Source organism: Notolabrus celidotus, chromosome 20, assembly GCF_009762535.1.
Source record: "Notolabrus celidotus isolate fNotCel1 chromosome 20, fNotCel1.pri, whole genome shotgun sequence".
NCBI classification, from domain to species: Eukaryota; Metazoa; Chordata; class Actinopteri; order Labriformes; family Labridae; genus Notolabrus; species Notolabrus celidotus.
This window is the reverse complement of record NC_048291.1, coordinates 20,564,127-20,580,209: the sequence shown is the minus strand read 5'-3', so window position 1 is coordinate 20,580,209 and position 16,083 is coordinate 20,564,127. Positions and strand designations below refer to the sequence as shown.

General features: G+C 38.2%; 2 protein-coding genes across 2 annotated transcripts; one reads left to right on the top strand and one right to left on the bottom strand.

The window, feature by feature from the left end:
• Window positions 1-521: 521 nt before the first annotated feature.
• LOC117832955 lies at window positions 522-8,115 on the top strand. Its single transcript, XM_034712285.1, has 6 exons — window positions 522-614; window positions 923-960; window positions 1,065-1,222; window positions 2,237-2,412; window positions 4,035-4,854; window positions 6,138-8,115. The coding sequence occupies exons 2-6, from the start codon at window positions 947-949 to the stop codon at window positions 7,016-7,018; spliced, it is 2,049 nt and encodes a 682-aa protein (XP_034568176.1). The 5' UTR covers window positions 522-614; window positions 923-946; the 3' UTR covers window positions 7,019-8,115.
• Window positions 8,116-11,053: 2,938 nt separating this feature from the next.
• Window positions 11,054-15,702, bottom strand: LOC117832956. Its single transcript, XM_034712286.1, has 9 exons — window positions 14,860-15,702; window positions 14,369-14,503; window positions 14,043-14,177; window positions 13,673-13,741; window positions 12,685-12,779; window positions 12,438-12,564; window positions 12,217-12,337; window positions 12,069-12,139; window positions 11,054-11,889 (listed from the first exon to the last, which is right to left on the bottom strand). The coding sequence occupies exons 1-9, from the start codon at window positions 15,694-15,696 to the stop codon at window positions 11,764-11,766; spliced, it is 1,716 nt and encodes a 571-aa protein (XP_034568177.1). The 5' UTR covers window positions 15,697-15,702; the 3' UTR covers window positions 11,054-11,763.
• Window positions 15,703-16,083: the final 381 nt, after the last annotated feature.

The following is a 16,083-nucleotide window of genomic DNA, read 5'->3' as shown; positions in this document are numbered from 1 at the left end:
ATGAAAATATAAAAGAATAAAAACCTGCCAGTGATACTGCCTGAAAAATAATAAAAGCATCAGGATTGGGCAATACATGAAAATGCCTACCGCTTTATTCTGTATTTGTAATATAGAAAGTAGTGTTTGGTTGTAAAAGAAATACATCTTAGAATAGAATGTAAAACTAGAAATTGTACAGCAAATGTAAATTTGGCAGCATAACTTTTGAAACAATTTTCTGTTTTTAAAAATGCATAAGCCTACTGGATTCAGGGAGCAGTTTAAGAAATACACGTTCATTATTTTGTAATGTAAATTACATTTTGAAAAGGTTATTATAGATTCTAATCCCAGATTTTCATTTTGACACATTTTACGATGAAGCTAAATGAGAACACTGTTGCCTTAAATATTCACAGGCTACCTGATTAAAAATATGCTATTTTAATTTTCTGTTAAAATGCTATTGGACATATCCCCCAGCAAAAGTCAGCGCCTAGTCAGGACACGCCCCTGATGAGAGGGAAGAGTAAGTGAGGAAACAGATTTTTCTTGGTGTGTAAGTCACAGCAAGTCCACAAATGTGTGACCACAGCAGGTGATACACCAGGAACTGAAGCTCCTCTCCATCAGTGAGTGTATACTTTAACCTTATGTGAAGTCGTGTTTTTTTTCAGTGCATTTATGTGAGTAATTATTATATTGTAGTGATCATTAATGTGAAGGTGGATGCAAAAACAAATTAGGGATTTTAAAGTGGTTAATTTTCATTGTTTGGATGGTTTAAGGTTTATCTTTCAGAGATTTCAGGGAATGACTCTCTTTGCATGTGAACTCCATATGTCTATTTGTATATGGAAGTTTAAATTATATACCCTACATTTACATGTGATTTGTTGTGAAGTGTTTATATCTCTTGTTTTTCTTTTGTTCTGACCAGACAGACCACACTTCCCCACCCCTCATGACCCCTTCCATGTAAGCTGTGATTGAGCATAATAGGAAATCCATCTCTGTGCGTCACCCCAGCACCCTGTAACCTGGGGAACATAAAACTCTCCTCCCTGCTTACACTTTCTCAGTCCATCCCCACCCAGCAGCTGTATGGATTTTATAGAACTGGGAGACATGGGCAGTGGCTGTGAAGATGAGAACTGTGGCCTTTCATCGGGCTCTCTCGAGGACTGCCCCAACCAAGAGTGCCAGTGGGAGGAACCGGATTTTGGCTTGGTGGAGTTAGGTGGGTAAAAAGTAATAGTTAAATCTCCAGTGGGGAGGTTTTAGCTGGTTATGAAACAGACTGAAATTAGTAGTGATGCCAATTAATGACATACAGAACCCGAAAAAGACCATCAGGGACAAGACTTATAATTCTTATATTGTAACAATTATTATCTGTAAAAGCATTTATACATTATATTTTGCAAAGATTCACAGTAAGAGACACATTTGACTACTAAAAAACAGCAGGAAGAAATGTGTGATCACAAAACACTAAACTTTGTTTATACTTCTGCACTGACTCTTCGTTGTAGTGGCATACGCCGTCGTGAGCACTACATACTTGTGTGTTGGAGTTTCCGCATCGCTCTGCATTACTGCACTTAAACAGTAGTTGGCAGTGTGATTTCTATGCTCACAAGTTCCCGTTTCTGCTACATTCTCTGCTTGTTGTGCACAGGAGACCATGGCAATTTAATCAAAGTGGACATCAGAGGAGATGGAATTAACTGCTGCTAAAACAGTTTAGGACGATGCTGGAAATGTGTGCAGACAATTAAGATGCAACCCCGTGGACCAATCACAGGGCTTGCAGTCTGCATTGTTTTGACACGTGTTTTTTTGAGGAAGTGCATGTCAGGCTGAAAGCTTTGGTTTCTGCATAGTTAGACTCGAACCGTATTGCTTCTCCGACGCAGAAGTATAAATAAAGGTAACGCCAGGGGTTACCAAAATCAAATAAAAGCAAACCTTAAATTCCTTACAGGAGCTTTAAAAATTGCAATTGAGCAATGTGTTTTGCAGACAGAAGTTAAGTCTGCAGCCATGTTTACTGTTTATAATACATGCATGGTAGAAATGTATTGACCTTTGTCTTATGGATTTTCTCGGAAGCTTTCATAACTGTTCATGTACAATGCAATACGGTAAAAAAAACAATCATTCTTTATCTGTCAGTCATGAAAAATAATGTGTATGATTCTAAAGTAAATATAAAGTGATTCTGATGAAGCATCAATATTTGATGTTTCAGTTTGTGTGACTGTCATATATATCCCACTGATGCTCCTCGGTCTTCTGGGAAACATACTAACAATTCTGGTGGTTTGGCTCCGCCCCCACATGAGAAGCTCCACCTACCTCTACCTGAGCAGCATGGCTGTCAGTGATCTCTTGATACTCCTGCTGCTGCCTCTGGATCTGTATAAGGTATACACACAGAGACACACAAACACAGAAGGTGTGCGTTCCATTTCTCATGAATGCATGTCATTACCTTAAACTGATATGAATGATACTCTGATGATTCGGCTGAAGGTAGAGCAGGTATGTAGAAGCAGCATATGACGCATTTGTGTTCCTCTAAGAACTGTGCTCCAATAGTTCTTTATTTAATCCTATGTGCTTTCCCCTTGGGGGGGTACCTGCTGTCAAATGACATTTTCTCCCATTATATCCGAGGCTTGTGTCATACCCAGAGTATCATCTCCTCTGCACAATCGCATTTGAAGATCACACAATGTGTGAGAGAAAACAAACAATATTGTGGGGGTTTGAGAGTTGTCGTTAAGATTGTTTATTCCTTGTTTCCCAATTGTTCAGAAATCTTACAGTCTGTAACTAATGTATACATCGAGATCATGTCAATATATATATATATATATATATATATATATATATATATATATATATATATATATATATATATATATGTACATATGTATATATGTATACATATATACATATACAGTGGATAGCAAATTTATTTTTTATTTTAGTTTTTTAATTTTTATTCTTCCCCCTAAAAGATTTAATTTTTTTTGTTCAATTGAATTGTTCATGTTATAGATCACATTAAAGGTGGAAATAGTTCTGACATGATTTATCATGGTCTCAATTTTTTACATCACAAAACCTGGCATTTTAACAGGGGTGTGTAGACATTTGCTATCCACTGTATATTCAGTATATAGTCCAGTTCATGTCAAGGCTCTGGTACTGGTTGAGCTTCTAGAGCTGTAATTTCTGTGAAATTCCTTCAAACATTGTGTTAAGCCAAGCCTACTCTTTTCCCTTTGAAATTAGAGAAAAAGAGGCAAAATGAAATACAACGTGGTGCAATGGGGCACAAACTAATTTGGAAAGATCCCTCATACTTTGTAAAAAAGACTTACAATTTGCAACATAAATGCAGCAAGAAGGTATTTCTCTAGATAATTAGTTGACAGAGGAGTACACTCATTTTCTGATAGACCTCTTAACCCTTGATTTTAACTAGCCGGCCCGAATCTAAAAGTGTGTTCTCAGAGAGCTGCGGATGTGTGCCTGAATCAAAGTTGAGGCAAAATGTTTTGCTGCCCTTAGAAGGACATGTGTTAGCTATGACAGCGCACTTGCAGAAGGATAGTTAATTTACACAACAACACAGTCAATGCATATCAACGCTGGTTGCTACACAACTGCCATTAAACAACACATTACAAAATTTTGGGTTTTTCATTTAAAACGTGGAGGTGGATCCTGAGGCCAGACCAGTTGGGAACCACGCTCTAAACAATCTGAACATTTTTTAAACTGCACCCCTGCTGGCTGTTTGAAAGACTGCAGGCATAAGACAATTCACAGTGGATTCTCTTTTCAAATCAAGGTGTTACGTCCCACTTTAATTTTGTTCTTTAGCCTTAAGAAGCATAAAGTTGGGATGTGAACTTAGAATGTGCCTTTTAAAAAGATATGTGTGCACCTCAGCTGACAGGTGTGTTATTATGTAATTTAATACAGATTAATATAAAGGGGTCATAAGGGTAAAATCATTTCTTCGTCTCTCACAGCTCTGGAGGCCCAGGCCATGGCCATTTGGAGACCTTGCCTGCAAGCTGACCATGTTCATGTCAGAGTGCTGCACCTTCTGCACAATCCTCCACATCACCTTCCTCTCCATTGAGAGGTATCTGGCCGTCTGCTGGCCAATCACAGCCAAGACACTGGTGACACGCCGCAGAACCAGAGCTCTCATTGGCTGCCTGTGGCTGGGTGCGGCCATCAGTGCTGCGCCTGTATTGGTCATGGTTGGAGTGGAGGAAGTCAGGGCAGAGGAGCCAGTGCTTGGTGGATGGCGGGAGGACAGAGGGTGGACAGGAAGAGAAGGAGAGCAGGGACGCTTTGTGACAAATGGAAGGGAAAGAGGAAGTGGAGAATTGTTATCGATGGAGGGAGGAGTAGAAGGAAGAAAGTGGGGAGAAAGTATTGGTGAGTTGAAATGGGTTGGAGAGACAGGAGAAAGAAATGTGAGAACAGGATTGAAGGAGGAGAGGAAACAAGGAGATGAAGGAAAAACTAGGGATGAGGGAGGTGGTAAAGAGGAGGAAGTCGAAGGGAAGCAGCAAAACAATTTAGGAAAGGAGGATAAAGGAGGAGGGGAAGAAAGTGTAGATGGAGGCTGGGGTTTCCCTGACACCAGAGAGTGCCGCTGTACCGACTATGCTGTTTCATCCGGCCTGTTGTCGGCCATGATGATTCTCTCCAACTTGTACTTCCTGGTGCCCTTCTGCATCCTGGGATTGGTCTACAGCCTGATCGGACGAACACTATGGCTCCGCCCAGAAAGTAGCCGAAGAGACCAGAGTCACCGGCACACTGTCAAAATGCTGGGTGAGAAACACACCTGCTGCCTCACTATGACAAGAACACATAGAAACAAATGCTTGTAGTGTATAGTGACTGAGGATGTTTTCCCCTTGTGGGGCTGACAGGTGTTCATATAAACAGGTTAAAAGTTTTAAAAAGGAACAACACTGAATCAAACATTAGGTTTGCACCTTTTAAACTTTGCAGTTGTATAGCTACTTTCGCTGTTTTGATATTTGGCATTGTCTGGCTAGGTGTCCAACAGTTTAAAATTACAGATATATGCCACTCACTATAGTAGTGGTCACATTACATGTTTTTTTTCTTTGCATGTTGAATAAATCATTTTTAATCTTTTTATAAAATAAGAAAAAAAATACCATGGTTAAATCAATCAGAAATGTTTTCATGGGTGTGTATGTGGCTTCGGGGGCTTTTGGAGCCAGCCTCTAGTGGACACTTGAGGAACTGCATATTTTGCTCTGGCTTCATTCCTCAAGGCCGGAGGTTGTGGCTTGGTCCCAAATAACTTTAGACCTGCATAACATTTTTCAATCAATCAATCAATCAATCAATCAATCAATCAATCAATCAATCAATCAATCAATCAATCAATCAATCAAAACATAGCAGGTCTAGACCATACTCTATGTTAGATTATTAACAAAGACCCAACACCAAGACAGGATAAGATTCAGTTTTATCTCATCTTAATCCACCATGAGCATTCAACCTCGCAGTATTTAGCTAGTTACAGCGGCGAGGAAAAATGTCCTTTTAACTGGCAGAAACTTCAAGCAGAACCAGACTCATGTTAGACAGACATCTGCCCCGACCTAGTTGGGGTTGGCTAGAGGGACATTTTTTAACTGCAGTTAATACATTTTACTCATTGACTGTATAATACATTTATTTGCACTTTTGAGATTGTCTATACTGTAGATATATTTATTTTTATTGCAATTTTCCTATACACCACAAATTCACAATTTATATATAAATTATGCAAAACCAATAATGACAAGACAAACAAACAAGAAAATACTAATAATATAATAATACATAATAACAATAAATAAAAACAAATGGAATTAAATAAACAAACAAAATACAACTAACCAAAAAAATAGCAATTATAGCTTTAAATATATTTCTGATTACCTTTTAAAATCTGTATTCTGTGGTCTGTTGTTCTCCCTGTGAGTAGTGGTACTTCATTGAACAGCTGCTACTGGTATGTATGATGCCAATCTAACTCTCTCCACTCTTTTCCACCCTGCCCCTCTGCCCTCTGTCTTTTTCTCCAGGAGTGATTGTCTTGGCCTTTGTCCTCTGCTGGCTACCATTCCACGTAGGTCGGACCATTTTCTCTCTTTCTCAGGCCACCAGTACTGAAGGAGAGGAAGCGTACAATTTCTCAAAAGCACACTCAGAAATAAGCAATCCTTCAGAAAGCACAGACACACACTGGGCAGATGCAGTAAATGAGATGCACACAAACACTGTAGTACAACATGAAGACGTGAGCAGAGACCTCCACTTGAACGCTCATGTAATAACACACGCAGGGCAGAAACACAGAAACACTAGCATGGGAATACACCATTTGGATCCCAGCATTAAAACAGGCACACATACAACAGCACAAAACAAAACACACTCTAACACAACACTTGTTGATAGACAGCTTGGCACATTTGCAGACAATTCAGATATAAACGAGAACATATACAACAGCACCTCTACAGATAATGACACACAGAGAATTATACCTTCACATGCTAGTTTTCCCACCAGCACACAGCACCACAGGTCAAGCTCTTTAGATGAACACACGCTCACTAATAGTTCATACAGGATGCAAATTTGCATGGGCTCACATACACCTCCTACCTCAGGCACCTCAAGCCCATACCCTGTGACACCGACCCACCCTTACAGTAACACACCCTTCAACATAACATACACACATCCTGACACATATTATTTTTTATACTATCTGTCTCAGTATTTCAACCTGGTGTCCTCTGTCCTCTTCTACCTTAGTGCTGCTGTCAACCCTTTACTGTACAATCTGATGTCTGCCCGTTACAGACACGCTGTCCACAGCCTCATACACGCACACTCTCACACGCAGTCTCACAGACGGCGCACGCTCACAGGACAGCACTCCACCACCACTTTGTGAGGGGAAATACTGAACGCACAAATAGAAAAACGTACACAGAAGTCAGAACACTTTGCATTTTGTTGTTATTTTCGTTTGGACATTAACACATATATCAAATATGAGTATCCTACAGGCTCTGTGGTTTTCTCTACATTTCCTGTATTCAAAGGCGGGGTCCTCACCACGCATCTTTTCATTTCGAAGGGTGTGTTAATAGCTCAGAGCAGCCCAAAGCCGCTGTTAGCATTGATGTGCAGGCACAGATTGAACACTTCTGCTGAATACAGAGAATATGAAGCCCTCTTTTATTACAGCTAGCCTGCATTTCTCAGGAAAATCAGACAGGAGCATTGATCTGTTTGTACTCATATTTACACATTAATCAAGATATTATTCCTTTCACTGCATCTTCAATGTCTCTATGTAAACCACAGACACAATAGAAAACAATTCCACACAGACACACTTAGGTACACAGCATAGGGCTATCATTCAGATGAATGAGCTTCACTTTTTGACGCGTTTGGAGGTAGAATATATTACATTACGTGCTCTGATGCGTCAGATTGCCTTTATTTGATTCACAATTTGGCTTTTATCACCTCTGTGAGGGCGGTTATGTTTCCTCTATTGGTTTCTTCGTATGTCAGCAGAAACACTTCGACGGGTCTCCTTTGGTGGACAGATTCAGAATTGATGCGATTGTGTTCAATATGCTGCCGATTTCTGTCATATGAGATCTTTTTTGGAAGTGTGTAAAAAGGATGCCACTTTACAAACAAGTATGGTACATTTTCAAAATTAAAAACAGATCTTTATAGGCTTTTAAAGTCAGATTGTATAACATCATGACACAAACTACCACTTTAGATTTGTTTGTTTGTTTTTGTAAATTGAAATTGTTGCTCATACTGAAATTGAATGTACGACTGTTATCAATGTACACCTTGCAAAATGCAATAATCTTCCCTTGTTATTTGATGTGTTGCTTTACACATGGTGCTTCCCCTTGGTTTATATTCATACAGGTATCTATCGCATCATTTAAGATGACCGTCTAGTTCAATTTCTGGCTGTCTTTGTTTACGCTTTATTTGCTATGCCTTTAAATAAAGTCTCCCTAACTTTTAAAATGCTTTCTCTGCCTCATGTCTTGTGTTGTAAAATATCTAGGCAAAACTAAACACCATAATTGAAGTCCAATGACAAAAAGCTTAAATCAAAACATAATTTACGAGTTATGAAGCCATCCACAATAGAAACATTCTTGATAAATCTGCTATTAGGAAACAGGGACAGAAAAGTAATGTCATTTTTAATAATACATTACATATGAAAGAGAGGTGGGAAACCAAGATGAATACAGATATTTCACAGGGATTATGCTCCGGGGTAGATCTGGTCACCAACTCAAATGTATGGAGGGAAATTAGGTGGAAGATAATAACAAGATTCTTTGAGGACACCAGAAATAGTTGCCAAAATGGGCCCAACTCACTCAAATCGGTGCTGGAGAAATTGTTTCAAAAGGATCCGAAGGTGGTGCTGTTCGGTGTCACACCGCAGGGGATTGAAGGAAGAGGCAAAGAGGACCTTCTACAAATACTGTTGACATCAGCGGTCAAATGTATCACTATTAAGTGGTTACAACCTGAGCCCCCTTCACTCAGTTTGTGGTCTGAGAAAGTTTTTGAAATCTATTTGATGGAAAAGATAACATACTCTGTGAGACTGCAGAGGGATGTGTTTGTTGGAAGGTAGAGCCCTTCCTTGACTGTGTTTGTGAAGTAAAGTGCTTTTTTTAATTTCATTTATCTGTTTACTTATTTCTATTTTTCTCTTCCTTCCCTTTTCTATTATTTCTATATGTATGTATGTCTTACTCTTATTTGTTAATTTATTTAAAGGTATTTATTTTAAGTTTTGTTTATTGTTATATAATATTTTATGAAACTATATATCAACAGAGTAAAGATGTATAAATGACTGTTTAAGTTGCCTAAACCAAAATAAACTAAGTTAAAAATAATAATAAAAACATCATTTAAAAACATCATTGCATCATGGCCGCACCGTGACTGACCACACCGGAGACTCAGGTCTGTGAATGATTTCACCATAGCTAAACAAACTTTTGATTGATACTAAACTTCATTCGAGAAGGAGCAAAACTTCAGAAACACAATAACATATATAAGCTAACCTGAAAAGGACAGATCACTCGAGATTGAAAGCTGAGTGCACGCTGAGCCAAGAGACAATGGATAAAGAGATCTCGTTGCAAACTTTGTGGAAGGCTATCCAAACAATCAAGTCAGATATGCTGACCCATCTTGACACAAAGATGGATCCAATCCAAAATAGCCTGTGCAACATTCAGTTATCTCTCAACACCTTATCAGAGCAAGTTTCTGAGCTTGAGCAACGAGTCAGCTCAAATGAAGATAATGTTCAGGATGTACAAACCAGGCTTCAACAACTCGAGAAGGAAAATGCCAGTTGGGTAAAGTTAGAAAGATATTCACAGATTCGAGCTTCTCGGATCAATAGCTTGTTAACGAAAGGAGGTAAAAGCACAAAATATACGTCTTTCCCATCAGTGCAAGACAGACAACGAGCTACAACACAATTTTCATCAATATAGGCCGTCTCTCGTGTTGTGCAAATAACATTGGTCTCTATGCGCTGCCGGTGGTGAGGCGAGTGGGCAGGGACCGTGTACAAAGTGTACTGCCGAAAAATTAAGCTATGAAAAAATCAAAAACTTCACTGTTATACAGACTAGTGTCCTGAAAGTCGCTGCAAACCTTCATCATGTCCTCCTGATTGTACTACAACAGTTAAGTTGAGAATATGTCTTTTTTCATAATTTTGGGGAATTTTTATTGCAGATAATATTCGATAACTTCACTGTTATACAGACTAGTGTCCTGAAAGTCACTGCATACCTTCATCATGTCCTCTTGATTGTACTACAACATTAGGGTTTGAGAATATGTCTTTTTTCATAATTTTGGGGAATTTTAATTGCAGATAATATTCGATAACTTCACTGTTATACAGTGTAGACGCATGAAAGTCACTGCAAACCTTCATCATGTCCTCCTGATTGTACTACAACATTAGGTTTGAGAATAAACAGTTTGTCATAATTTTGGGGAATTTTTATTGCAGATAATATTCAATAACTTCACTGTTATACAGTGTAGACGCATGAAAGTCACTGCAAACCTTCATCATGTCCTCCTGATTGTACTACAACATTAGGTTTGAGAATATGTCTTTTTTCATAATTTTGGGGAATTTTTATTTCAGATAATATTCAATAACTTCACTGTTATACAGTGTAGACTCATGAAAGTCACTGCAAACCTTCATCATGTCCTCCTGATTGTACTACAACATTAGGTTTGAGAATAAACAGTTTGTCATAATTATAGGGAATGTTTATTGCAGATAATATTCAATAACTTCACTGTTATACAGTGTAGACTCATGAAAGTCACTGCATACCTTCATCATGTCCTCCTGATTGTACTACAACATTAGGTTTGAGAATATGTCTTTTTTCATAATTTTGGGGAATTTTAATTTCAGGTAATATTCAATAACTTCACTGTTATACAGTGTAGACTTCCGAAAGTCACTGCAAACCTTCATCATGTCCTCCTGATTGTTCTAAAGTCTTAAGTTGAGAATATGTTTTTTTTTCAGAATTTGTTGCAAATGATATTCAATAACTTCACTGTTATACAGGCTAGTGTCCTAAAAAGGCTCTTTCATAACTATAAGACACATTTTTATGGAATAACCACAATATTTGACTTTTATACAGGTTAAACAATGGAATTCATGTCAACCACAAGGGTGTTCTCGCTAGTTTCATAATAACCTTTAGTTCCAAGGGGAACACTAGGAACTCTTTCAAAGTATACTCTCTGAGTATTGATACATTAACCAGAATTTATTTTGACATTAAAACACTGTGTGTGACCTTTGAAGTTTTACATAGCACAAAATTAAAGAAAATAAGCAAGGGAAGAGACATCAGCACTAGAGTGCACTTCTTAGAGTGCATTTATTTTTCAAGTATTCAATGTATCAAAAAAAAAAATTCACAAGGGGAAACAAAAGTCTGACATTGACATTCAGTCATTCAATGGCCCCATGACATGAATCCAGACTCAGAGAAATAATCTATTATGAGTTTTGATACAGTATAACTATTAGAATTTAGAAAGAAATATGCAAAAAGAAACACTCATTGAATCACTGTCCACACAAATTTTAACATTAGCATAAAAGGGTCACATTTTCTATGACTTTTGATACAGTATAACTATTAGCATTTAGAAAGAAATATGCAAAAAGAAACACTCATCGGATCACTATACCATACATATCTCTGTGCAAGTCAAAAATCCAAATTTTAACATAAGAAAACAGAAATACGTTCACAACTTCTATCTGCAAGGATGAATGGATCTGAAATTTGTATTAAGAATCTAATATAAAAAACAGATATTTATTGTAGTTTCCCAAAGTTTGAAGCACATATTTCTCCTTATTTTTTCATAATGTAATGCTTTTTTAAAAAAACCAAAAAAAAACCAAACCTGAGCTTATAACTTGTGGCTGGACCACACTTCCACATAAATACAGTCTGTAAATATAGTCCTACTGTTAAAGATTATTGAATTCTATTCCAAAAATCTCCTGAGCTTAACTTTTCCATCTCAGGTCAGAGTTAGTCAAACTTACCCTCAGCTACTCAACTCAGGGCTCTTGCACAACTCACAATACCAGGGGGTATCTGTGCTTGGTATTTGTGATGCTGTAATTCCAAGGCAATGTGTGTGAAACCACCTTGTGCAAGTCTCACATTGAATCTACATGGGGATAAGAAATTTTAACATTCTGAGAAAATATTATTTCAAGATATCGGTAATGCATAAAAGTATATTTGATTACTTTAATGCTATGTTTCATCCCAAATTATCAACTAACTGTTTAGCCACTACTCAGATTATCTATTGATGCTTAAGAAACATTAAACACTACAACTCACCCAAACAGCATTAGCAACATTTTTGGGTAGGTCCTCACTTCCACACAGGGAACAGAAGTCATCCTTTGAAACTGGAAACAAGTCAAGTATATTAGTATTGAGTTTGTAGGATGTCTTCAACATATTAATTTAAGGTTTCACTCTATACCTGATCCTTTCAGAATTTCTTCTGCCATTTCTCTTCTTAGAACCTGAAGACGTTTCTTTGCAGAGTCAATGTGAAATGTTTGTGGTATGTTTGGGAATCCCATCACTGTCATCTTGGCCATCTGTACGGATGGAAAATAATATATGTGCTGTTCATGATCTTTCGCAGTAAAACTACATGCCGTTTTGTCATCATAAAGACAACATGTTCCACAGAATCACCTGCATGACAAAGACCCCACAACTGGTGACATCTTTCTGGAAGGTATGGGTTATCTGGCCAGGCTGCCACTTGATGTTAACCCAGTCCTCCTTTCCAAATCTGTTCCTGCGCATCTTGAAATATTGTCTACCAGAGAACAATGAAATTAGTGTTGATTTACATTTGCAGTTAATCTTTGGTTTTACTTAGTGTATGTATAATAATAATGACAATTATAACATTATCCAAGTATGTATGTTATGTTACCCAAATCTGTGACCAGCCTTTTTGGACTCCTCAACTTCATTTGACCCTTGCTGAGGGTCAACCACAAAAATGTGGCTTGAGAGGGCATGAAGATACTATAAAAAGAGAAAGTAAGACCATTAAACCATGCCATCTATAAATATGTCAGAATATTTGACATGTGCCAAATCGATTGATTTCTGTAAAACTTAAGAATTACAAATGACAAATTGATTAACAGCAATGAGATCACAACAGAGACAAGTGTAAATAAACAAAGAAAAAAGCCATCTTAAATGTGAACATTTTATCAGTGTAGTGAGTACTGGCTACTGTCAGATCAGAGAAAAGTGAGAAACAGTTTTGGTCATCATGAATGAAAGAAAACTCAAATCACAAATGACATTGGGTGCTTCTCAATTTGCAATTTTGTGCTTTGTTGCTTCCTCTCTCCTCTGGTGCATTGGAAATCACTCTTCCTCCACCATGATGGAGGATATTGCTATTCCTTAAATGCACCTGGAGATAAGGAGAGAGAAGGCTTCGGGCCAGGACACACCATGCAGCAATACCCCTTTGACTGCATATCTTTACAAATTGTTCAGCTGATCTGACTTTTTCAAACATGTTTCCAAATTGTCTGTGACAAGGACAACATTCGAGGGCTATATAGAGGTTCACCAGCCACCTGGTACATGAAGTGGACAGAGCCCTAACTCAAATCCTCGCTGAGAGGAGTTAAGAGGTGAGGAAGATATGTAAGTGAGGGAAACTAGAAAATCATTAAGGTATTGAGAAGCATCATTACTGTAGGACAGTCCGAATGCTTTGTTTGTTCAATAATTTTTTGGTAATTATTTCATTTAGATAGGAATAAAGACCATTTAAAACTACAATAATCTTAAAAGTAATCCTGACACAACGATAACATGCTTATGTATGTAGTAAATGTAAAATCCTGTTCTCAGAACAGTGTGTGTGTGGGTTGATAAATGACATATGTACTTACCACAAACTTCCAGTGCACATTTCTTATGTTAACAAATCCAATGGCTCCATCATAGTCATCAAATGTGACCTAACAAAATGTGTGAAAAAGGAAAAAGAAGTGTATTTTTCTGTACTATACAGAAGCAAAACAAAGAGTTAAATTAATTAAACAAACACACAAAAACAAACTATGCATTATGTATTTTCCCTCACAGGACCAAGCAAAAAAGGAATGTTGCAATTCACATGCATCACATCAAAGATACATCAACATCAGTAGATGTGTCCACATAATACGCATGATTCAGTCTCCTATCTGAAGCCTACTAACAAACCTACAGGATACAACAGTAAAGTGAATAAAGTAACATGATTACAGTTGTACTCACCTTTTTTAACCCTTGCCTGGCCATCTGTTCCCTTGTGCCATGTAATATTACGCCAATGGTGTAGTGATTCATCAAGTACAGTCGCTGGGCAGTACCCTTGGAGTTGAGGATGGCTCTGATGTAACATTCTATCACCTTTTGGGGGAATTAGATGTAATATTAATAAAGGTGCTTGATAGAAATAAGACTCTAGGCCTTCTGACCTGATAGTCAGAGGGCCTGGAAGTCATTTCATGCAGCACATAAACATTTTTAGGGATTTGTGCATGTACAGATAGAGTAATTTCACCTATTTGATACAAAAACAGTTTTAATGAGAAACTTGCCTCGCCCATGATGAGTTCATCAGGCTTCAAAGTTTGGAATTCCCTGTGCCGGAGGGTGTAAGTGGTTTTCTGTTCAGCATCTTGCACAACAGCTACAACAACTTCCGATGGTTTGCATTTCCAAAGGGCATTAACCTACAAAGATGTGAACAATAAATATATAATCAGTTTATACAGCCATTGCAAACTCATTCCATTTTCAAACATTCAATACTCTGGATGCACTTGAAACAGAAAACTATGTAATTGAAATAGTCTACCTCTTTCTTTAATTAGACATTTTTCGGCCATTTACTGTTTAAGGGGATATGGACTCAAGCACAACAATGTCCTGGGCTGAACATTTCACTGATGCTTAATGTTTTCTTGATACGCAATGTTTTTCTAGTTCTGCTAATTGGTTTAAGGTTCTACAAATGGTAAAGACTAGATTTAAATCTGTTAAGAGTATACATTAGTTATACATTAGTGATTAGTAAGAAATGTACTACCTCTGTGACAGGTGTTGACCCTTTAATTGTGAGGTCATCTGTGGTCTTCTGAAGATCTCTGCCAGTGTTCTGTGTTGATTTTGCTTTCTTTGGAACTGGAAGAGTGGATGGAGCATTGAAATATTTGGACCTGGTGGTGAGAGGCTTTGTTCCATTTCTCTTTGCCCAACCTTCCTGAGACTGAGTGATGTCTTTTGGTGGCATGGGTTTGAGGAGCAACTGCTCTGAGAAGTTGTGACACATAATGTGTTCTCTGTATCTTCCCTGTAAAGAGCCATACATTTTTCGAACAAAAGTCCCTGCCCTTAGTCTTCTCTGATTTCTCAGAATTGACTGTTTAACGATCCCAAACCATCTCTCCACGTGACAGTTTGTGTCCCTTGTTTTACTTGGCCCAAAGGTGTCATCTTCCTTGTCAGATGCATACCTTTTCAAATTCCCAAGCAGCAGACCACTCCAAAGGGGGAAAATGCCAAGGTAGTTCTCGAAAAGGACATCAACAATGCCTGGGCAGAAGTATGGGTTTTCCTCATCATGTGGACTCCCAGCGTCCGCTTTTTCTAACTCTCCTTGTACCTCCTCCAACACCCTCTTGAATTCATATGTGAAGGGAGATCTGCCAACAATTGTGTGGGCATTTCTTCTTTCCTCATCGTCATCCTCCTGAACTAAGGGGCTGTCTTCTAATTTCTCCACCTCTTCACTGTCTGTCAGCCTATCCTTGGATTTTTTTACTAAGTCCTGCAAGGCCTTGAGATCTGTCTGGACATCATCGGTGTTGTGCCTGGAAGTGAATACACTGTACATTGAGCGGAAAATTTTGAGTGCTGCTGTCATGGAGGTTGTGTTTTGCAATCTGGCGAATGCAAATGTTGCAAAATCCTTCAGACCTTTGTCTGTTGTCTTTCTCCCGATTGCCTGAGTGACAGCTTTGAGCACGTGTGCAGAGCATAGGTGTAGCACTGTAAATGTCTTGATGTCCTTCCATGTCTTGACTTTTGAGCAAATGGCAAAAGCCCGGTCCAAATAGCTGACAATGCTCTCCCTGTTGAATGAGAGAAGAACACTTTGGAGTAGTGCCCAGCTGTAATCTGTTTCAACTTGATGTATTCTTATTTTTGTGTACTGTGCCAGTTTGCGGAGGAACTGCATTAGCCAGAATGTGATGGGTGGTACAGAGTGTTCATTTGTAAGCAATTCACAGACTGGGAGAGGAGGTGTACT